General features: G+C 42.6%; 1 protein-coding gene across 1 annotated transcript in view; it reads right to left on the bottom strand.

The window, feature by feature from the left end:
• AGAP2 (ArfGAP with GTPase domain, ankyrin repeat and PH domain 2) overlaps window positions 1–23,815 on the bottom strand; it is an 86,440-nt gene that overhangs the window by 16,654 nt on the left and 45,971 nt on the right. The window contains exons 2-11 of the mRNA XM_029284988.1: window positions 18,961–19,019; window positions 16,034–16,121; window positions 14,823–14,908; window positions 11,392–11,533; window positions 9,686–9,820; window positions 8,162–8,259; window positions 4,849–5,001; window positions 3,269–3,355; window positions 2,195–2,299; window positions 1,146–1,308 (exon numbers count right to left, since the gene is read on the bottom strand). Coding sequence (XP_029140821.1) covers window positions 1,146–1,308; window positions 2,195–2,299; window positions 3,269–3,355; window positions 4,849–5,001; window positions 8,162–8,259; window positions 9,686–9,820; window positions 11,392–11,533; window positions 14,823–14,908; window positions 16,034–16,121; window positions 18,961–19,019 — 1,116 coding nt within the window. The remainder of the gene's footprint in view (window positions 1–1,145; window positions 1,309–2,194; window positions 2,300–3,268; window positions 3,356–4,848; window positions 5,002–8,161; window positions 8,260–9,685; window positions 9,821–11,391; window positions 11,534–14,822; window positions 14,909–16,033; window positions 16,122–18,960; window positions 19,020–23,815) is intronic.

Here is a 23,815-nt window from a genome sequence, read left to right as displayed (position 1 = left end):
TACTCCTAGTTGTATCAATAACAATAACAACAATAATAGTAGAGCAAATCAATAGGAAAAAGAGAAAAAAAATATTTAAATACCCACAATCAATAAAGCAAAAATTAAAATAACTCTTCCTCATCAGAGGGAACAGGAATAACATTCCAGTCTCATGGAACGGGCAGGTTTTAATGGACTTTCTAAAAGCCAGGAGGGAAGGGACCATTATCTCTCAGCAAAGCGGCCTGGACTGAGCCCACGGCTCAGTCTTATCCGTGGCCAAACAGTCCCCAGTTTTACCACCCATGAACAAGACAGCAAAAACAGGAGGCCATTTGAGATGACTCTTCATTTTCCCAATGTTCCAGCCTCTACTGAATGGGAAGGCCTCCTGTAGATGTCACTATTGGATTATTATATTGTGCACAATTTCTGCACTGGAGCGAGGGGTAACAACACATGGCTTTCCAGCTTACGTTAATAAATGTTGTAGTTGAAACAGGAAGCATTAGGAATGTTATGTCAAATTCGATGTTGGTTTGATGTTCAGCTAATGGTCCAGATTGAACATTAATCAGAATAACTGCTATTTGATTATAATTTTTTTTCCCGTGTAGTAGGAGAAATCTGCAATAATGGCCAAAGGCCAGGAAAGCCAATGGTTTTTGGATCATTCATTTGCCAAATTTGTGTGAAAGAGGAGACAGTCAAAATAGCTGTCCTTAGAGATGCCATTCCGTATCGTATTTTCAGCAGAAAACATTTAAAGAAAAGTGTGATGACACTTTGACAATCACAAAAGTGTGATGACTTGACAATCTCCCCAAATACATACTACTAGCACATTGTAGTGCAAAAGGAGGAGAGGAGGAGAAAGAGTGTGGGGATTCTCCCTCCTTACTCTTTCACAGAAAACTGTAAATGAAGGCATCACCACGAATCACAGTGTGAATTAGCAAATGGTAATTATATACACACCTAGGCTGGCAAATAGCTTGTAGTATTCCTCCTTTGGCTCTTTTACCAGGCTCTTAGTTCTCACTGCCACAGTAAGAGTGCCCTGCCACTCAGCTTGGCAGCCCTTTTCACGTTAGTGCTGCCAGCCAGCACCAGGGTCCTCTCTCCCTATGTCTATTTTGCCTGAGATAGCACAGCCCACTTACTACTGCTGTCCCCAACTCCAACGCTGCTCATGTCTTTCACCAGGCCATTGATACTTGAGGAGGCACCACAGGCAGAGATGGCTCTGGGTGGGCGTTTGCCAGGGACTTTTACGGTGGTACGAAGGAGATCCATTTCTTTCCCGTGGGTTCCATGGATATAATCCTGGGGAGGCAGGAAGAACAGGTGGGGAGACTTAGGAAGTTGGAGACCACCCAAGCATGGCCTTTGAAATGGTCATACTTCGGAATTCTTAGCCAGCCTGATTCCACGGTTCAACTTGCGAAGGTGTCTAGAACCTGTATTCCTTTTCGGGTCATGTCAGATGCTATTCCCACCTAGTGTTTAGGGCAATTTATCGTGCAGAAAAAATGACAAGCCCTAGAACAACCCTTTCTTATCTTTGCGCATTTGGATGTATTTGATTACAACTTCCACCATTCCCAGCTATCCTGGAGTTTGACATCAGATGAAGAAAGGCGGAAGAAAGTGGATCTGGGGAGAGGAGTTAAATCCAAACGATAACTTGCACATTTCACAAATCAAAGATTTTTTTCACTCTATCCCTCAATCCGTTTTGATCTAAGAGATCCATGAAAGGAAGCACACAGTAATATATTTGAGGTTATTTTCCTCTAAAAGAGCTCTTGCCTTGGATAAACCTATCCCCAAATTCCCATGGAATACAAGGAGAATCCATGCTGTGTAATACAACACCGATCCTTTATGACGAATATAGTGTAATTATAATAAGGAAAAATAGGATGGCCAGAGATTATGGGAACTGAAGTCCAACACTTCTAAAAGGTGCTACCTTGAGGACAGGCTGTACTACAAGGTTTTAGTAGCTCTCTTCCTGGCAGAAAAAGTAATGGGCACGGATGATACATGCTTCCTATAGCTGAAATCAGCCAGTTCATTTCGAGGGTCATGTTTTTCTCCCAAAGGCTCCTATCAAAATCCTACCAATTTGCTTATTCTGTGAATCAGATCAGAACACCTAGGGACATATGACACATGACACACACTGTTCTACTGACAAGGAACTTACATTAATGCTGGGATGGTAGAAGAGAAGACCGTTACTGGACAGAGTGACATACTTTTTCTTCCACTCCTTGTTCAGAGAATTGCCACTTCGTTTCAGCAAGAAGCTCTACCAGGAGACACAATGGTCATTTAGCCAAGCCACGGTTTCAGTTGTTTTGTTTACCCTAAAATCAAAGCTGCTGGGACTGCTTACACAGTACGAGAAAACACTAAGATTGAAACCAAAGCCCAAACACTGTAAATTAAAAACAGGTAAGGAAGGAAGGAAGGAAGGAAAGCCGCAACAATATTTGAAAAGCTGAAGCAAAGTTAGAAAAAGATGTTTTAGAAAACAGCTTTGACTGGGAGGACAGGAGGGAAGACACAAGTGTAGGCAAGAAAAATAAAATAAAAATTCCTGTTTTGGATCATATAACTCTATGTAACCCTAACTAGAGAGCATGTATCTGTATGTTATCTGTATGTATCTGTATGCTATAAAGATGGTATGGAGAGAGCATTATCTTCTCACTATTCTGACCCAGAATTAAGTTGCGTTGTAAACCCGGGTCAGATAGTTAAACTCAATAGGAATAATTTCATAACAAAAATATATTTATTCAGAGAGATTACTTGCATTTATGCTGGTGACTTCTGGAAAATACATCTCTGTTCATTCCCATATAGCGGAACAGGGTCATCGGGTGACATCCGATGGCCCATGCTTCTCCTTAGACAAAGACATTCCAATCTGGCTTGTGTCCAGGAAGTCTCCCCATGCCCTTTAGAAACTCCTCCCACTGACCCATTAACATGGGATGACTGACTAGCTAAAACTACATTTCCCATAAGCCATCTCTTAAGGAGACAGCACTTAACCCAATAAATGCCAGATATTCTAACATACAGATACATGCTCTCTAGTTAGGGTTACATAGAGTTATACGATCCAGAACAATCCCCCAAAGCTTGGAAAAATGAAGCAATCTTTGGGTAGCATTTCAGACTTAATGAAGATTGCTCTGTGCTTTCCTTTGCTATGGCAAAGCATTAAGAGGACTGACAAACAGTGCTCAAGCCAAACTGGAAGGTTTACCTGTTTGATGGGTATAGCTCTCCCACTGCCTGTGTTGTCACCTCGGCTATCCAGGCTCCGCTTCTCTGTGTCACTCCCTCTGCGATTCTACAAGGGCACAATTCAAATATCTTGGCTGACTTTATGGATTGCACTGAACTATGGCTTTATTTAACCATGATTTACTGGACAAGCCATAGCTGCACAAATCAATATAGTGCCCAATATGCTGTGTTGGTGCCCTTTATCGGGAGACACTTCTATAAAAAAGAATTCAAACTGAAGCCCTTTAAAAATGGGGTACACATTGCAATACAATATATACATATTTCTGAACTTTGGCTTACATTGGCCCTAGCCAAAGGAGGGCACCAGCTTGGATTTTCCCTAGCTTAAAACAGCATCGTCTTAACTCAGAAATTTTATCAGTCAGGGCACATGTGATTCTCTAGATGTTGGATCTGGAACATGTCTCACTTCCTCTCACTGTGAGCTGTACCTGAAAGTGAAAAGGACGATGGGAATTGAAAAAGGTGCATATGTTGCCTACTTCTGAAATCTCAATGTGTAGGTTCCGACTGAAGTGCGTTTTTCTTTTCACTGGGCTTCAGCAAGACTTAATCCTAGGTGTGCATGTAATGGCTGTAGCCTTAGGATACCTTTTAGAGTGCAAACTTATGAATTGTTTTTACGGAAACTTCCTTTGATAAACATTCCCCCTCCCTCCATGCTTTCGGGATAATATTTACTTGTCTACCACTGACTTATGTGAATTGACGAAACCCAACACTTTTCAATTGCGTGCATTGCCGAGAGAGAATGATGGTAATGAGCAAGTTGCCATATCAGTAAAAAAGATTTTTTTTTGAATCATCAGCATTCTTTCTTTCTTTCTTGAGACCTCCTAAGAAGAATCTGAGAAATGCCACATGTCCCAGGAACAGTTTTTTTAAAAACGGATAGTGCTTTGACTAAATAATAAGCATCACAGATGCTGATACAGGAATCTGACCTCTAAAAGGCGCCAAGCTAGGAACGGGCCAAGAGGCATTAAAGAAAGAGGCTTCAAGAATTTTGGATACCAGGAATGATGGAGACAACTTCACACCATACTTGATTACTTAATTAATCATTTTTCTAGGTTGTGTACTACACATTGAACAATAAAGTAGCCGAACAGGCTTGGCTTGTACAATACTCTACGGCCCCACACAAACCTTACCCAGATGAAAACTGGTCAAGCTCAGCACTTTTGTAAACTGGCCTTGCTGTGAAAACTCAGCTGCTGAGCTTGTCTCTCGTTAGATCGTCTTTGAAAAGAGGGTTCTGTAGGAGACCACAGAATCCAGAAAAGAGCTATCAGGATTGGAAGCTGCCTTCTACAAGGAATGCGGGCAGAGATAAATTCATCCCAAAGCCCTGCCTAAATGACTAGGAGAGGAAAGCAGCTCTTTTTCACCCTGGATAAATCAATGAACAGCTGAAACCTGGCCAAACTCCCTTATAATGACTGTGTCTCGTTTAACCTGGTTAAAGGTCATCCAGCCCTTGGCTTTCTCTCCTTATTCTTCCATTCTGAGGAACTTCTGGGAGAAACTCACGGTGAACAGGCTGGTCCGGCGTTTGGTCCCTCGCTGCAGGGAGCTGGGTGTGCCAATTATAGCTGAAGCCTCACTGCGCAGCTCCCGGTGACTGATATTGGGTGTGGAAGGAAGGGATGAAGAGTAGTCGCTTGTATGGCCCCCATTACTTGCCTAGAAAAGAATCCAGAAAGACTTATGCCTAAGGGAAGGAGGAGAGCACCAGTGTGAGAGTGACCGTCTTGGTTTCCAGGTGTTCAGACATAATTCTACTTTGTTCTAAACACGCGTGAGCGTTCGCTCAGCCAATCATCAAGTGTAACCTAGTGCAATACAGATAGTCCTCGACGTACGACCACCACTGAGCCCCAAAATTTCTGTCGTTAAGTGAGACATATGTTTTGCCCCATTTTACAACCTTTCTCGCCACAGTTGTAAAGTGAATCACCGCAGTTGATAAAAGTTAGTAACCCGGCTGTTAAGTGAATCGGGCCTCCCCATTGTCTCTGCTTGTCAGAAGGTTGCAAAAGGGGATCACATGACCTGGGGCCACAGCAACGGTCAAAAGTATGAACCCGTTGCCAAGCGCCTGAATTTTGGTCACGTGACCGTGGGAGAGGCTACAAAGGTCGCAGCTGTGAAAAATGGTCACAAGTCGCTTTTTGCAGCACCGCTGTAACTTTGAACGACCCACTAAATGAACTGTTGTAAGTCGAGGACTACCTGTACAGTCTAGGAAGTATTTTCGCATTTCATTTGTCGTTTGCCAAATCTCAGTCGGTATGATCATGGGCTATCAAGATGTCTCCAAAAGACAGAGCTGCTTCCCAAAATATTTTCAGCCGTTCTGTCTGCTGTCTGAGCTCAAGAATATTTGCGTTAAACACATGTAGCAAGTTCCTGCCATGATCATCATTATCGTTATTCCTTCATGCCCTCAAACTAATGCCCTCTTGTCTGAGATGGTATAGGTTCACCTGCCTGAGCAGGGGGCTGGACTAGAAGACCTCCAAGGTCTATTCTATTCTATTCTATTCTATTCTATTCTATTCTATTCTATTCTATTCTATTCTATTCTATTCTATTCTATTCCATTCCAATATTTTGAAAGTGTTCCTGCCTGTTGCTGTGGGGCCCATGGACCCCAGCAATAGGCTCTCCTTGCCCCATGGGAGAAAAGGCAGACCACGGCATCTGCTTTCATAGAACTGCCACTGAATCAAAGGCAAATATCTAAGAGGCAGGGATTGTCACATTAACTTTGCATAGAAACTGCTAGTTTGGGCTCTTCTTTACTATTATATTGTGTTTTTAAGATGTGCTGCCTTCTTGAGTGTTTGACAATTAGGCAGCCTTATATTGGATTGGAAAGCTATGGCTGTTTTAACAACACACTCATAGCAGTTATGACTGTCTTTGACCTTGCACAGGGTCAGAGTTAGGGAAAACGGAAGCCATTTAAGGCATAATTGGTCTTTCATCTATTGGCATCTTTGGCTGTACAAGTCTCTATGGGAGTTTTTCTTTTTGTTGGGTTCTTCCAATGATGACATAAAGCTAGAGATGCAATTCACCCCTTAAAAAAACAAAAACCAGCAAGCCAAAAACAAAACTGGAAAGGTTAAGGGGAAAATACTCTTCCAGTTTTTGATCTTCCTTTCATTCATACCTCTTGGGGGGAAAAAAAAGCCAGCATTTTTTTCTCCCACTTCTATTTTCCTTCAAGCTTTCACATCTCTACATAGTGCGCAGATTTACCCTAGAACAGTGGTTCTCAACCTTTTTAATGCCGCGACCCCCAACCGGTCGTACATCGAGGACTAAACCGGTCGTAAGTCGAGGACTACCCAACGGTCGTAAGTCGAGGACTTTCCCTGCCCGGGAGCGCCACGCATGCGTGGTTCCGCCCCCTGCGCCGGCCGAGGCGTAGCTGGCAAACGGCAGAGACGGAGCAGGCCGACCACCAGCTGGCTCAGCCCAAGGGAGGTAAGGCACCCGCCGGAAAAGGGGGAAAAAAATGGCGGACAAAAAAAATGGCAGACAGCCTTGCTTGGCGACCCCCATGAAATGGTTGATCGACCCCAAATGGGGTCGCGACCCATAGGTTGAGAACCGCTGCCCTAGAACAACCCTTGATCAAACACCACAACCTTGTTAACCCTGTTACTCTTCCCATCTGCCAGGCAGACAATCTAAAGAAGTATTTCCATGGGAAGGCACATGAACTGCAAGAGGTCAGTTTTGGTTTTTGGTTTTGTTTGTTTTATATTTTTTTTACGTTAATCCCAAAATTGATTTTTGATTTTTTTGTCTTTAATTTTTTTTTTTTTTTTAAAATATCATTTAGCATTTCTAGTTCAAACTTTACCTAACTGGTATTATGGCAGCTAAGTTTAAGGATACTTCTCACACCTGAGTAACTATATCACATGATCCAAATCCTTTGCAGCCCACGTGCAGTCTGTCTGTCGCAAAGCCACAATGCTTCACTCCAATTTGTTTCATTATTTTGCCGGCGCAACTGGCTGGCACTGCAATTGCACCACAGGCACACACTGCTCCAATCCGCTGGTCCTTTGGACCCCCTTTTCACCTTTTGCACTGGGCCTACATGAAAGTGATTTAAATATCTGAGAAGAGATATTTACACAAAGCCCGCTTCTTAATAATAATAATAATAATAATAATAATAATAATAATAATAATAATAATAATAATAATAATAATAATAATAATAATAATAGTAAAGTCGGAAGGGACCTTGAAGGTCATCTAGTCCAACCCCCTGCTCAGGCAGGAAATCCTATACCATTTCGGACAAATGGCTGTCCAGTATCTTCTTAAAAACTTCCAGTGTTAGAGCATTCACCGCTTCTGGAGGCAGGTTGTTCCACTGGTTAATTGTTCTCACTGTCAGGATGTTTCTCCTTAGTTCTAGATTGCTTCTCTCCTTGATTAGTTTCCACCCGTTGCTTCTTGTCCTGCCTTCAGGCGCTTTGGAGAATAGCTTGACTCCCTCTTCTTTGTGGCAGCCCCTGAGATATTGGAACACGGCTATCATGTCCCCCCTCGTCCTTCTCTTCATTAAACTAGACATACCCAATTCCAGCTGCCGTTCCTTATATGCTTTAGCCTCCAGTCCCCTAATCATCTTTGTTGCTCTTCTCTGTACTCTTTCTAAAGTCTCAACATCTTTTTTACATCGTGGTGACCAAAACTAAGATCCTTCTAAGATGCTGAGGACCTGGAACATTTATACCCTTCTGAAGCAACATGATTCCTGAAAGGAAGAAAAAGGCACAGCCTGTGTTTGTACAAAGTAGGTTCCACCCACCGGTGTAGAAACTGCTGAATGGCTGGGTGTGCTGGGCAAAGATTTGCAGGAGGCGAGGAGCTGCTGCTGTTTCTTCATGTTCACAATCTTCTGGGCAACTGGAACGGGGAGAGAGAAAGAGAGAGAGAGAAAGAGAGATGTTGGAAAGTCAAATGGTGGCTCTCCAACTGCCCCATCCAAGAGTAATGGAGAGATCTGTCATAAGAGAATAGGGATTCTTTTCCAAACCGTAATTGTTTCCCCCTTAAGAACCTGGTCACAAACTGAACACATTGTTGGTACTCAACCCACTCACTCTGTGAACCCAATCCAGCAATTATCACTTCAATGTGTTGTGATCTTGTACTAGAGGGAAGTATGTGAGAACATAGTCATATGCGTGGGACGGATCATATGTGTCCTTCTGTGAAAGGTCCCTGATGGGAAGATAATGATCAGGTTAAAATAAAACACAGTGTGATTAGCCTCACTCACATAGACACATGCTGAAGATGTTCTTCCCTGCAATCATGGCTTATACCATAAATAGGCAAGTCTCATATCCTTTACAATATCAAGCTGATTGTTCTTGCGCTTTATAAACATCCTGAAACCAAAAACACTTGGGGAAACAGCAGAGTTGCCATTGCAGGAATGAAACCCTATGCAGGCCGGTAACTTACCTACAGTGTCTTATCTCTGCAACTGTCAGTCTGAAGCCCCCACCTGTACAGCATTAGCAGCTTGTCTCAATATTTTATGACAGGAGCATTTCCTCTGAAAGTGATAGTTCTCAGGGGGCTGCTAGAGTGCAAATTCAGCACAAGAGTTAGAAGAGAAGGAGCAGCTCCAGGTCAGGTTCACAATCTCACGGTCTAGCTGTATCATGTGTATTGAACTTTTCCCAGGCTTAGAATGTAAGAAGCAACTCCTTGGAAATAACAAAACAAGCATACTTTTTTTTGGGGGGGGGAGGGGGGGGAGGAGTGACATCCCAAACCCATCATACGAACTTGAACTAATGGATGGGAGAAATTTAAACCCCCAATAGAAAAACCTAAAGAGGCAGAAAATGTGCAAGTACTATTGGGCGTGTGGGCCATGTTAATATGATTTATCACTTCTGCAGCAGACAACAGGAACCCATCACATCAAGAGTAAAATATCAAAGATAGATTATACTTTCCATACTACTTGCAGAGTTTATATGCTGGGAAGAAAGTTTGTTCACATGACCCTGTTTTTATTGCCATGAAATACAACCTGGCCTCCCTCTCTTCTAGGAATAGCAATAGCACTTAGACTTATATACCGCTTCACAGTGCTTTACAGCCTTCTCTAAGCGGTTTACAGAGTCAGCCTACTGCCCCCAACAATCTGGGTCCTCATTTTACCCACCTCGGAAGGATGGAAGGCTGAGTCAGCTTGAGCCGGTGAGACTCAAACTGCTGAACTGCTGGCAGTCGGCAGTCAACAGAATTAGCCTGCAGTACTGCATTCTAACCACTGCTACCTACTCAAAATACATTCTAGGAAGATATTCACCTTCACTGAAGACCCGATCAACATTCAGCCCGTAAGTGGCACAGGTCTCATAGTAGAGGCAACGGCGCATTTCTGTACACAGAGCCCGGGCTCGGGAATCTTCAATCACACGTGGATTGCTGGCACTGATTTTGTCTGAGTGGAAAAAAAAATAAAAATAATCCCGCCTCTGTGTTTCAAGTGGAAAGAAATGCAGGGTAATCAACAGAGGTTTCTTCAAGTGACCTTGCGATAAAAAAATTATTTCTCTGGTTTATTAACACCCGGGCCACGTTGACTTTGTTCGGACAAAAACTACATTCTTGCATTATTCTCATTCTGTAAGCTTTTAAAATATGTGTAGCTGAGGGTGCTCTAAAACCAGCAAGAGGACAGCATACATTTTGCTTTATATGAACGAGATGCATATTTTGCCTGCTGGCCCATCCCTGCTATGAGTTTTCAAAGTATTCCGCTTGGCTATTGTTCTCCTGCTCTCTGCTTCCCTCTTGGTTCCTGAACTACTCAGTGTGCCTCCTTACTCCAGTCCAGCTCTTGTCAGCAGCACTTTGGCACAGGTGGACGTGTGACCTAGAAATAATAAACCTGTTTGGACTTAATTTCGCTTCTATGCAGTCTGCCTTGAAGGATCATACTGGCTTCTTTGGAAGGGATCCAAGTTAAAGCCTTTACAAGGCATTACCAAACCCACTTCAGTGTCTGGGAAATACTAGGGCACTGGGTCACTGCTAAGTAGCTGCAGATGTCCTGAATGCTAAATGGAATTCCTAGATCAAAGTGAGGTCTCTAATCCCACTACAGAACAGTCAGGAATCTACATGCAGTATTCTATTATTGTACTAATATTCAGGAAATGGAGGTAGATCGCTCCTTTTTATTAGTGGATTGTAGAACCTCATAAACTGCACAGGGATTTCCAGTGATCAAACATGAGTAAAGACCTTTGCGGTACAGAGCTATCCATAATTAGCACAAGGGGGAAGCTATCATATATATATATATATATATGAAAATATCCGAGAGCACAGAATTTCAATTATATGGCACATATTTCAAAGTGTTTTTAAATAGAACTGCAAATTGATTAATTGAGAAAAGAATATTTAAATAATGCTGGAGAGCAGCTTCATCATTCTGGGGCACCCTGGCAGAAGACTATCCGTGCCTCTCCAGGAAAGAGTGAACAGTGCCAGTTGTGAACAAGCAATACAAACAGAGCACTGCAGAGTGCTTCACTCTAACGATTCATTCAATGGAGCTCAGCTACACATTCAATCCATTATGTGATGCCTTCATTTTCCATGCTAATAGTACTTAATCTCTTGCCCTATCTTTTTACTAAATCATTTATATAAATACTTTGCATTAATTCCATGTAGCCTCTTGGATCCATTTTCACTGCTCTTCACACAGAATCAGAACTCCACAGCTCTTCCACAAAGGTAGGTGCTGAATGGATGGGAAAAAAGTCATCCACTCTTTTTGTAACCCAAACAGTCAACGAAGAGCCAAAGGACGAACAATTGACTTAGTAATGAATAAAGCGGAAAACCAAGCCCACAGAATCTCTCGACCTGGAGATTTGACTTGTTTTATTTAAACAACTCCCAGCTGGCCATAGGCCCCTGCTCTGCTTCCTTTACCTCAACATCTTCTGCAGCCCTCAGAGTCCACTTCCTGAAGAGAGGCACCCTCTCCCCACTCACCCTGAGTGCCCACCAGGGCAAGAGCCATGTCGGAAACGGCACGGTAGTTGGTGAGAAGCCCGTAGAACTGAGTCAGCTCTTGGAAACTGGCCTCATTCTCCAGACTGAAGACAAAGATGACGGCATCGGCCCAATTGGCGAACTGCAAGGGGGAAGAAAAAAAATGGGAAAGATCAGTACCAGGCAGTTCCATTTATTTGTCTTTATTACTCACTCAGAATAGGCCTGGGAATGAGACAATGATGCTGGCTCCAAACTCTCCCCAACCAGAGAGATGATTAAAAACAAAGATTTGAGTATTTTACATCAAGCCAAGCATTTATTCATTTTAATTCTGCCTTTTTTATTTTTACAAATAACGCAAGGCAGCATACCTACTCCTCCTCCTCCCTCTTTTTATTTTCCCCACAACAATAACCCTGTGAGATGAGTTGGACTGAGAGAGAATGACTGGCCCAAAATCTCCCAGCCGCCTCGCATCCCTAAAACGGGATTAGAACTCACCGTCTCTTATTTTATAGTCTAGCACTTTAAACCACCAGGACCAAGTTGGTTATTTCTTTTGTTTCTGAAACTTTTATTTCTTGATTCCCACAATTAGTGCTGCAGGGAGTTAAAATGACACGGATTTTATATACCGACATGCTTGTTTATCCGTAAGCTGGAGGGGAGATATCCAATTTTAAATTAAAAGGGAATGCATGATAAGAGGTTTGAGACCTTTCTTCTCCTGTCCTCCTTATCTGCAGTTGCCCAAGACACTTTGCTCCTAGCCTGGCTGATTAATAAGAGTTGGGGTGATAAATGAGCTCCTCTCACTCACACCCTCCTTTGGAAAGAAAACCAGACACACTTCTACCATCTTTTCTTTTTACATGAATGAGCCAGACAACTGAATGAATGGCAGACATGGCTGGTCCCATCAAGTCTGGTTGGGTCTGCAGAATTTCTCTTGCAACGAGAAGAGCTTGCTTCCAATGTGAGCTAAACATGGGGTAGCCTTTTGACAGAACTGCCAGGATTTCAAGTGGGCTGTAATTTCCAGATTCTTCCATCTTTGAATAATTTGAGCCTTTCCCAGACCGTAGTAGTAAGCAAGCTGAGAAAAAGAACAGCTGCTTGAAACACACAGGCAGACAGTTCCTGGGCTGAAACTCTGATCTGTAGGGTGGAGGAGTGAATGTGCATGTCCTCTTGTACCAGACACTTCAGCCCATGGCCCCCAACACCTCCAGATTATCCCACCGAAATGCTTTGGCAAAGATAAGATAAGCGATGATGTAGATCAGAATTTTCCAAAGTGCATGTTTCACAGAACCTAGGACTCTGCAAGAGATTCATGGGCTTCCATGAGAGAGTAAGGGCTTTTCAGTCACTACATCGATGCCTCATGATTAATCGCTCTAGTTTTTGTTTTGTTTTTTTTGGGGGGGGAGGGAATAGTTTCTGTAACCTGAAGAAGTTTGAAAAACCCTGATACGGACAGGTCACATGTGAAGATCTGTAAATCATTCCACAATTTTCCCACTTTTTGAAGGGGGGAAAATTCAAATGGGTCTGCATATGTCTAGAGGTCTCCGTGCGTACAGAGTGGAGATATCTCAAAAGAAATTAATTTAGGGCAGCGGTAAGCAAACTCCAGATGTTTCAGATTCCAATGTCTATCGACCTTAGCCAGTATGGTTAATGGCAAACTATTGGGAGTCCAAAACATCTGGAAGGTACCAGGAACTTTACTTCCGGTTAAGGCAAACTACGAGGCATACAGAATGCTATCCTCTTAAGACCTTGTTATATCCCAGCACCGATTGCCTAAGGTTGCCTCTTCATTCTCTGAGAATAGGGCTGGTCCTAAATAGAAAGTGTGGGCAGTCATTTCACTGACAGGAGACAACAAACATTTCAGGTCCAGGTTCCATCATCAGGAGACTTAATGATTTTGCAAGATTTGAGCCTTTGTAATTGTTTCGAATTAATTCTAATCTAATAATTGTAGGAGGTTGTGGCTTCATTCTAAGACTGGACAGATTCTGTGGTGCCCACAGCACTGCATTGTGATTCCCAGATTAGTGAGTACAGGTAGTTCTCAACTTACAATCAATACTATATTAAGCCTGAAATTTCTCTTGCTAAGCAAGACTATTGTTAGGTGAATTGAACCCATTGAACCCATTTGTTTGCCACAGTTGTTAAGTGAATCACTGCAGTCGTTAAGCAAATCTGGCTTCCCCCATTGACTTTTATTTCTCAGAAACTGGCTGGGAAGCTTACAAATGGTGATCACATAACTCCAGGACAGTACAACTGTCATAAATATATGCCAGTTGCCCAATGGCCAAATTCTGATCACGGGACCACAGGGGATGCTGCAACAATTGTAAGTGTGGAAACCCATCATTAGTCACCTTTTTTTGTGCCGTTATAACTTTGAACAGTCACTAAATGAATGGTTGTAAATCAAGAACTATCTGTATTTCATTCAAATTTGCAATTGAAATGTTTATAAGCAGTACCGAAAATTCCTTTTATAAAAAAAAATTATAAAAACTTCTCATGGTATTAAAGGGTTTCCCCCCCCCCCGACAGTTAGAACAATTAACCAGTGGAACAACCTGCCTCCAGAAGTTGTGAATGCTCCAACACTGGAAGTTTTTAAGAAGAGATTGGACAGCCATTTGTCTGAAATGGTATAGGGCAGGGGTAGGCAACCTTGGCTCTTTTATGACTCATGGACTTCAACTCCCAGAATCCCTGAGCCAGCATAGCTGGCTCAGGAATTCTGGGAATTGAAGTCCATGAGTTATAAAAGAGCCAAAGTTGCCTACCCCTGGTGTAGGGTTTCCTGCCTGAGCAGGGGGTTGGACTAGATGACCACCAAGGTCCCTTCCAACTCTGTTATTCTATTCTATTTTCAATATAACTGCTGAAATGGGGGAGAACTTTTTAAAGGCGAGGTGAAGCAGCCCACAGAAGACAGAATATCAATTTATTTCTACAGCTGTGACCTCCCTGCATGCAACAGTTGTCCCTTCATTACAATTTGGATTGAAAAGAGTCTTCTTGCCCTAACACATTGGGTGATAGCTTGGGCACTGTGAGTTGCAGTTCGTGGGGAAGATTGTGTTAACTACCAGCCAGCTGAAGGAGCTCATTTGACTCAGATAGCTCATGGGACGACCCAGGGCTAAGAATGCACGTTCTAACCTGGTCAGCATAGCTGTAAACGTCAAACTAAATCTGTTTCCCCTCTTCAGAATTACAATTCCCAGGTCCCCGGGTGAGGGGAAACATTGCTACAACAAAATAAGCTTGTTCCATAAATCAAGTCCTGCCATTTAAAGCAGGATCAACTACAACTGATCACAAATTACTAAAGTGCTCTAGGACGGTCTCGGCCTACTGCAAGCTTTAGGCCAGTGAGAGAGTCGTACCTTAGCATCTGGTGGCCCAGCTTCCTCTCGAATCAACAACAGATGGCTCTGCCCATCCACCACCACCTCTTTCTTGAACTGGCCCCCTGAAAAATAGAAGGCGAAATATTTATGCATATATTGATTTATTAGATTTACGTTAAGGTTTTTTTCTTTGAGAGCTGCTCAGGGCAAGATGCGTATAGCTCTGTCCTCAATTCCACCCCCTCCCTTCCCCTGTCCCCAACCAGGAAGGGGTGGGCTGATATAAATTACCCCAAATCACCCTCTGAGCAATTATGGCTGAGAGTGAAAAGGAAGTTGGCTGTCCCTCTCTTTTTCTTTCCAACCTAATGAAATATTTGGAAGAAACTATGCAGAGAGATTCAGGACTCTTAGGTGCCTGCCTGCCTGCCAGCAGAAATTCTCTCCCCAAAAGAACAGAATGGAACCAAAGCTGAACAAAGGGGGAAAGTCAGTAAAAGAAAGATTGAGTTTTTAAAAAATGGGCCAGAATCAGGCAAAAGGTGTGGAGGGAAAAAAATAATAAAATCCCTGGGAGCATCTATCTCTATGGAAGCATTCCAAGCCCGCCTCCCTCCTAGTCATATGACTCTGTTAAGTAGGTGGGAAAGAGTCTAGAGCAGTAACCTTTTAGAGACCGAGTGCCCAAACTGCAACCCAAAACCCACTTATGCATCGTCGGGTGCCGGGTAGGTATGGCCCAGTGGGTGGGTGTGGCCAATTGGGTGGGCATGGCTGCGGTGGTAACAGCAGATTGGGTGGGACTAAAAAGTTCAATCAATCAATTCCAACTTTGCAAGATCTTTTTTTTTTCCACAAGAAATTGAAATTGACTGATTGATTGAACCGTTGTTTTTTTTGTACACGGCAGCGGAGGCCTAAAGCGAAAAGGTTTTATAAAACCCAGCTGAAGGCCTAGGACTGGGGTGACGGCGCACGTGCCCACAGAGAGGGCTCTGAGTGCCGCCTCTGGCACCCGTGCCATAGGTTCGCCACCACTGGTCTAGAGGTCCTGCAGGTTTTCTCTAACTTTTTACATTCCATATCTAAATGCAAGATATTATTTTTCTCCATTCACACACTCCCACTGTCCCCCTTTGGGCTTCCCAGTGTTTGAGCTTTGTGAGGAAAAGAAAAACCCCAAGGGGCCGAATGAAGGCTGGGCCACAGAGAAGGACACTTGTTTGGGGAGAGGTAACGGAGCTCACCTTCTGCAGGTTCAAGGCCCAAGTAGGAGCCAGTCAAGTAGCGGTGAACCAGGGCTGATTTGCCACTCTTGATGGTACCAAGAACACCCTGTGGAGGTTGAAGAACACAAGTCACTTCAGGATGAAACTCACCGCCCTTGGCTTTTTGGAGCTGTTAAGGCAGCATTTTTCTCAACTTCAATGCTTTTCATTGAGTCATTGGAGGACAACTGCCATCAAAATGCTAGCCAGCATGAGTAGAGCCTGTAGCTATGCTGGCTGGGAGTGACAGGAGCTGCAGTTCAATTCCAATGGGTGATATGAGATCAAAGCAGGCTGCCTAAGGACCTGTTTCCTCACCACCCGGGGGCTTTACTCTTCACCCCCAAATTATAGTTCATCCCCAAGTCTGCAGTTCTCAAGAATGAGAAGTCCCGGACATGTGATAAAGGGAAAAAAAAATACTAGAGTGAGATTCATACATTAATGCAGAAAATTCTAAAAGTGGACATAAAGATTAAAACAGAAACTTTCCTTCTGGGTCTAATGGAAATTTTTGGGGGAACTCTTGATTTTATACATGGTGACGGCAGCAAGACTGCTCTATGCACAAAAATGGAAGGCTGTTTCGATTCCCACCATGGTCACAAAAGCTGATGAAATTAGCAGAGATGGCTAAATTGACTGTTTTGATAAAAGAAAAGAATGTAAGTACTTTTGTTTCTACTCGGAAATCACTTCTGACTTTGTGCTTGAGGTGGAAAAAAATGATACTATGATCTTAGGTTTTACTGATTAGACTGATTTGTTGATAATAGAAATGGCTAGTTCATACTACTATATAAATGTAAAAAGCTGAGATTCAATTTTAATGCCTTATTTTACTGCAACAGAGGGAGTGGGAAGTCAACGCCTTTTATTTCTTTCCCTCCCCTTCTCCACACTTCTCTTTGTCCCCTTTCCCTATTGTTTTCCCTTACTATTTGCTTTTCTATTTCCATGTTTTATATTACACATGAATAAAATTATAAAAGTGGAAAAAAAACCCAGTAAGAAGTCCCAACAGGCAAATCTTTTCATTCTGGTCAGTGTTATTGTTGTTTACATTTTTTAAAATACTGTAACTCAAGGTGACAAACATATCTCATACTCCTTCCTCTTCCTATTTTCCCCACAACAGCCACCCTTTGAAGTGAGATAAGTTCAGAAAGAGTGACTGGCCCCAAATTAGCCAGCCAGCATTCATGTTAAGGCAGAATTAAAATTCACAGTTTTCTGGTTTCTATCCTGGTGCCTAAACCATTAGACCAGGGGTAGGCAATCTTGACTCTTTTATGACTCGTGGACTTCAACTTCCAGAATTCCTGAGTCAGCAGGAATTCCTGGCTCAGGAATTCTGAGAGTTGAAGTCCACGAGTCATAAAAGAGCCAAGGTTGCCTACCCCTGCACTAGACCAACTGGCTGTTATTTATTATTGATATTCACAATATTTCCACTCCCATATGCACTGTAAAGCATATTTTAATAAGCTGTGGGATGCGAGGATATTTGCGGAAAACTAAGCCTAAGTTTCAGTCCTAACATGAATCCAGGATTGAATCAATTTGTAATCAAATCTGGAAAGATCCTATTCTTCAATCCTTTGCTTTTGAGGAGTGATAAGAAGCAGCGCAGGGAACAGAAAAGTCTAAAGAAGAAGCAATGCTTGCTACCCGTTCATCTGCCCACCCATTCCATCATTCTTTTCTGAGGTCAAACCAGCTACAAAAGTACCATTATATATCAATTACTTCAGACTTAATTACAGGTAGTCCTCAGCTTACGACTCCAACTGAGCCTAAAATTTCCATCGCTAAGCAAGACAGTTATTAAATGAGTTATTTTACTACCTTCCTTGTCACTGTTGTTAAGTAAATCACTGCAGCCGTTAAGTTAGCAACACGGTTGTTAAGTGAATCTGGCTTTCCCATTAACTTTGCTTTGTCAGAAGTTTGTAAAAGGTGATCACATGACCCCAGGATACTGCAACCATTGTAAATACATGCTAATTGCCAAGTATCCGAATTTTTATCATGTGACCATGGTGATGTTGCAACAGCCATGTGAAAAATAATCAAAGGTCACTTTTTTCAGTGCTGCTAGATATAACTTTGAACAGACACAAAACGAATGGTATAAGTCGAGGACAACCTGTATTAGCATCAGTGTTAGTTCAGCATTTATGTAACAGAGCAGAGGTCCCCAACCTGTGGTCCGCGGCCCACTACCAGGCCACGGAACAGGCTGGTCAGTGCGCGCACTCACCCCCATTTGTGCTAGCACCACTGCCGTGGTGAAAACAGGGCACAATGCGCTAAAAACAGGACACCATGTGACGAAAATGAGGCCCCGCAAGGTGAAAATGGGATAGTGCTAGTGAGTGTCATGCAGACACTAGCACCGCCCCATTTGCGTTGTGCGTGCTCGCAGCCCTGTTTGTGTGTGTGTGTGCGTGCGCGTAAAATGCTTCCCCCTCCCTTCCCCTCCGGTCTGCCAATTGAGAAAAGTTGGAGACCTCTGCATCAGAGAATCTGCATGATAGGCAGATAGATGACAGATATAGATAGATGATAGAGACAGAATTAGATAGATGATCAAGAGATATAGATAATGCTTTGTGTCACTTCCTTAGCCAAGACTGGAGATTGTGTATCTCACTAGATGTCTGTTGAAATACAACTCCCAGCACTCTTCACTATTGCCCTTGTTGTCCAGGTCTTCTGGGAGTTGTAGGTCAACTTCCAAAAAGGTCACAGAGTCCTATTCCTGAATGAACTCCATCAAGTTGAATCGTCATTTACCAAAACCTCAGAGGACAGATTCTTGTCCTGAAGAGCTGCAGTTTAAGGAATAAACATGTGGCACCACAAGTCAGATACAAATTAGGAACAAAGGGGAACAAACTTACCAAGCGTAGCTCAGGAATAGAACGGCTAAGAGTCCATTCTTGGCTATTTGCCACAGCCTCTAAAAAAGAAAAGGAAGAAAAAAAAAGACATAGACATAGATTAATAATAAATTGTAAGTATAATTCTACAGTTCCTACAACAGCTGTGTGAGGCAGCTGTGGTTGTTCCCACACTGCAGGTAGAAGAAGCTTCAGAAAATAGTGTTTGTCAGCACTCACACAGCAAGTTCCCAATCACCGTAAAATGCAATGTTAATTTGGACTATGTTGGCTCGCAGTTCACACTTGGGACACTGCGTTCCCATCAATACCCACCCAACGCGATAGGCTATTCCCACTTGATCTCCACACAGAGTCAAATAACATCTTTACAGCTCTCTTAGCAGACAGGAAACTCACGACCAAATACTTGATTGTGGGCTCAGTGTGATGGCAGGAATGCTAAAAAGAAACACAGCAATGGGTTCCTTCTCCTCATGTCCCGTCAGCTGCTCTACAGCGACAACTCACTCAACCCTGCAGCTCTCCCACGCACAACAGCCAGTTCTTTGTGCTACTTTCAGTGGGCCAGGAAGAACAGGAAAGGCAGCTGCGACTGGGTGTGCAACCCCCTTCTTGGGGGGGTTCTTGGGACAAGTGTCAGAGAAAAAGGATGCACTCAACAGGGCATAAAGTGTCCTCTCAAGAAGAGGTTTGAGTGGCAGGGAATGCACAAAGTGAAACTAGAGGCAGGTGTTTGTGTTGGTACCTTGGAAAAGCTGCCGAGAGACAAGTCTGGACTATTACTTCATTGTTGGTGGCCAAGGTTTAGCTTGACCAAATTTCCAAAGCATTCAGTTACTTGGGGGTGGAAGGAAAGATCTTTGCCAATTGTGACATTTATGCAGAGCAAGAGATTGTATGTGGGGAGATAAAGAGGCCATAGATATACCAGCAAATCAAAGAGAAAAATTGCCATACATAGAAAGGGGAACAATCAGATAAATACAGTGATGGAATTCAGCCAGTTTGCACCAGTTCGGTAGAACCGGTAGCTAATTTTTTGTTGCCCAGGCCCAGAATGGACTTCCGGAAGTGGCATCCACACAGAGAACCGGTTGTTCACATATTTGAATCCTACCACTGGATAAATGTCTAAATTTAACTAGATCTCAGTACTACGTTTGTGTTCCTTAAATTGTTTAAGCTTGAAGAGAAAGTCTCTGAGCATACATAAGCTATTTTTCCTCACTAAAACAAATCTGCAGAAGGATTAGAAGTCAGACAACATAGGCTCCCAAACAGAATTTTCTTCACCAGTATCACTCTTTTTAGAAATTAGTAACAGAACGAAGAGAAAAAAAAAAAGCATGCAGACATTGGTCTGCCTATCAGCACTGAACATGTAGATTTATGTTTTCTCATCTGTCAAGGTAAGCAATTTGATTCAGATAATTCAGACGTCAAATCCTATTAGCCATAGCCAACGTGGCTAATTGTAAAAGATGTAGAAATGATAGTGTTTAGAACATCTGGAGGGCGGTAGGCTTTATAGATTTAAAATGCATGAACCAATGAGCAAAATCCCATCATGGACCCATGGATGCTTGCGTGCGTCCATGCTCTTTTCCAGATTCACCGAAACATCTGTGCAACATGGCTCTGCTATTTGCATATTCATGAAAGATGTCCAGCAATGGAAACAGATCGGCCTCACCCTGCCACTTGCAGACTTCTCTGCATGCAAAATACACTTTGAAGAGTCTACTGCAACCACTGAGGTCACTGAAGTTCACTTCCCAGCCATTTTAAAAACCAATTATAATTCTTGCCATCATTCTGTCAGTTGTGGTTACGTGCACTTTGGGCTAAGTGGTCATTTGTATTTATTTCCAGACCACACTGTCCTTATTTCTAAACATTAATGTGCCAAAGTTTGAGCAGGCTTGGAACCAAGAAGACCACTAGCCTGAAAAATAAGCAAACTGGACAGTATATTGGTGATTGAACCGTGGTGCCGCAGTGGTTAGAATGCAGTACTGCAGGCTACTCCTGCTGCCTGCCGGCTGCCTGCCGTTCAGCAGTTCAATTCTGACCAGCTCAAGGTTGACTCAGCCTTCGGTCCTTCCCAGGTCGGTAAAATGAGGACCCAGATTGTTATTGGGGGCAGTAGGCTGACTCTGTAAACTGCTTAGAGAAGGCTGTGAAGTGCTATTGCTATTGCATTGGAGAAATGGGAACAGCAGCACCAGACTGTGATCCATGTTTGTGCAAGACTGCTATGTGAATTCTCATGACAATGTACTGAATGCCTAAATTATAAAAGAAAAAAAAGATGAGATTGGCACCAAGTTGACTTGCAATCACATCCATCCTAGCTGGCAAGAATTACCTTCAACATGAGACCTGAAAACAGGACAAGTTCAAAGCAAACCTGATCAGAAGGAAGTTGAGTTGTCAAGCAAAGGAAATTTCTTCCCTGCACACAGCACTATATCCAATACTTTCCAAATTTCTGAGGTAACCTAGTGGATTTAGATTAAAGCTACGACAAGTATGAGTTCACTGAGTGGCTTGAATCAAATTTGAAATCTTATTCCAGCCTCCTTGTACAAAATATTGCTTCCAGTGGGATATTTCTGGCATCAAAATGGTTGGCTATTGTCTGTGGTCTCCTGTGAAGATGTGTTTGGTTACTGTTACATTGGACATGTGAATGCTCATGAGGGACCTACATTGACAAACCAACAACCTTAAAACCAGGATTCTGAGGGATACTTTCTGGGGGAAAGGAAGTTGCTATGGTAATAGAAATGACTACAAGCCTGCACACATTCAAAACATTACCACTTGTAGGGAATATTAGCACAATTTGTAACATATGAACCAGTTCTTCCCCTTCCAAACCAGTATGTCCTTACATACTGGGGTGGAAAAAGTAGTGAAAGCTTTCTTCTCCTTCAGTTTCTCTATATTTGAATCCTGGTTTTAAGGATCTCTGACTGAACTGCCCTTACCTTGTGCATCTGAGCATCAAGGTAAATGCAGACGGCCATGCACAAAAACACAGCTAAAGCCTTTTCTTGCTCTCTCTGTGTGTTAACTTGAAACTGTTGCTTAGCAACAGCTCCCTGCATATCACCAAGGTAACCAAAGAGAAAAGGGGACAAGAGTGCAGACCCTGCTGGTCTTTTGCTACAGAACCCAAAGGGCATCCCCTACTACTTATTCAGAAGCAATGTAACCCCCTCCAAATTTGACCTGTCTACTTGACACCCACTGGCAGGTCAAGTGTCCCTTTTTAACACCAATACCAACAATAAAAGGGCCTTTTTTCTTTTGCTAGCTTATTGACCCACCAAATTATTTGGCAGGTCCAGTAAAAGGAAAGTCCAATTAGGTTGTGTGCCTGGTTGATCTTGGCTGATCTAGAAAGCTAAGCAGGGTTGACTCTGGTTAATACCTGGATGGGGCCATCCAGGACTGTGAGCTAGAGTCAGAAGTCAAAACAACATCCTGAAAGAAGGCAACAGGAAACCACTTTCCATGTTTACCAAGGAAACTCCGTGTATACAATTCACCAAGAGTCAAGCTTACTCCAAGGTGACTTGATTTTGAAAAATGGTGGAATGTAATTCCTCTCGCTCCCCCCCAAATATGATGATAACACACAGCCACATCCTACGCATGATGATCTGCAGAGTAGGGATTTGTACTTCCATTATTCCTAGCCATCAGTACCATGGATCTTATTGGCTACAGCTTATGAGAGTCTAATACTTCTGGGAACCCACAAGTTTGGAGAAAACTGAATGTATAGAGGCACTGACCGATGATTTAGATCAGGGGTCTTCAAACTTGGCCCTTTTATGACTTGTGGACTTCAACTCCCAGAATTCCTCATCCAGACATGCTGACTGAGGAATTCTGGGAGTTGAAGTTCACAAGCCATAAAAGGGCCAAATTTGAAGACCCCTGGTTTAGATTATTCTTGATCATAATTATTTATCTGCTGACAGCCATACACGTCCATCTTTTGACAAGTAAAGATTTCAGCCCTACCAATCACCTCTGAAAGCAAAAGTGGAACTTAGTAACCCCAGTTTTGAGAATTCGACAGTCTTCCATTTTAATGGTGCTTCATTTTGTTAAAATATTTTTTTATTGAAAGTTTTACCAAGAACATCAAAACTAACACAAATTAATAAAGGGTAAAAGCAGCAAAGAAAGGAAAAAGAAAGAAAAAAGGAACAAGTGCACAAAGAAAGAAAGAAACAGAAAAAAAGCTTCTGATTTCCTCTGTAGCAAATATAAGTGCAATTACAAAATTATCTCTTACTCTATGATTACAAAAGAAAACTCACTGTATTATCCAGATTTTTCTAACCATTAAACCCCAAAATCGTATGTGCATTTTTTTCCCTGTTTTATGCGAGAAGTCTATAAGGGTTTCCCAGTCAGCCATAAATGTAGATATTGTTTTTTTCTCTAATCAAAGAGGTTAAATTTAGGCATCTCCACGTGTTCCATCATCTTTTTTATGTTGCTTCAAACCAGTAAATTTCATTTGCATAATTCTTATTTGGTTTAAATGATTTAAAGTACCCTGCTCCTACATTAAATACATTTATCTTACTATACAAAAAACTGCCATTCAGGCTGAATACAGTTATTCTGTTGATGGGGCTGAGAGATAGACGAGGAACGAGGATTGAAATTCCTGGTAGCAACATTAAGTGTGTGTGTACAAAGAAAGCATCCACTGTCACAGCTGTCTTAAAGTCCACACATAATTCTCTTACAAAGAAAAGTTCCTACTCAAGCACGAGTCTCTTTGGAGTGACTGCCAGGGGCTGACATTGTTCTCTCAGATTAT

The sequence above is a fragment of the Protobothrops mucrosquamatus genome, unplaced genomic scaffold (assembly GCF_001527695.2).
Source record: "Protobothrops mucrosquamatus isolate PMUCROS unplaced genomic scaffold, P.Mucros_1.0 scaffold_155, whole genome shotgun sequence".
Taxonomy (NCBI): domain Eukaryota; kingdom Metazoa; phylum Chordata; class Lepidosauria; order Squamata; family Viperidae; genus Protobothrops; species Protobothrops mucrosquamatus.
This window is presented reverse-complemented; position numbering and strand designations above follow the sequence as displayed.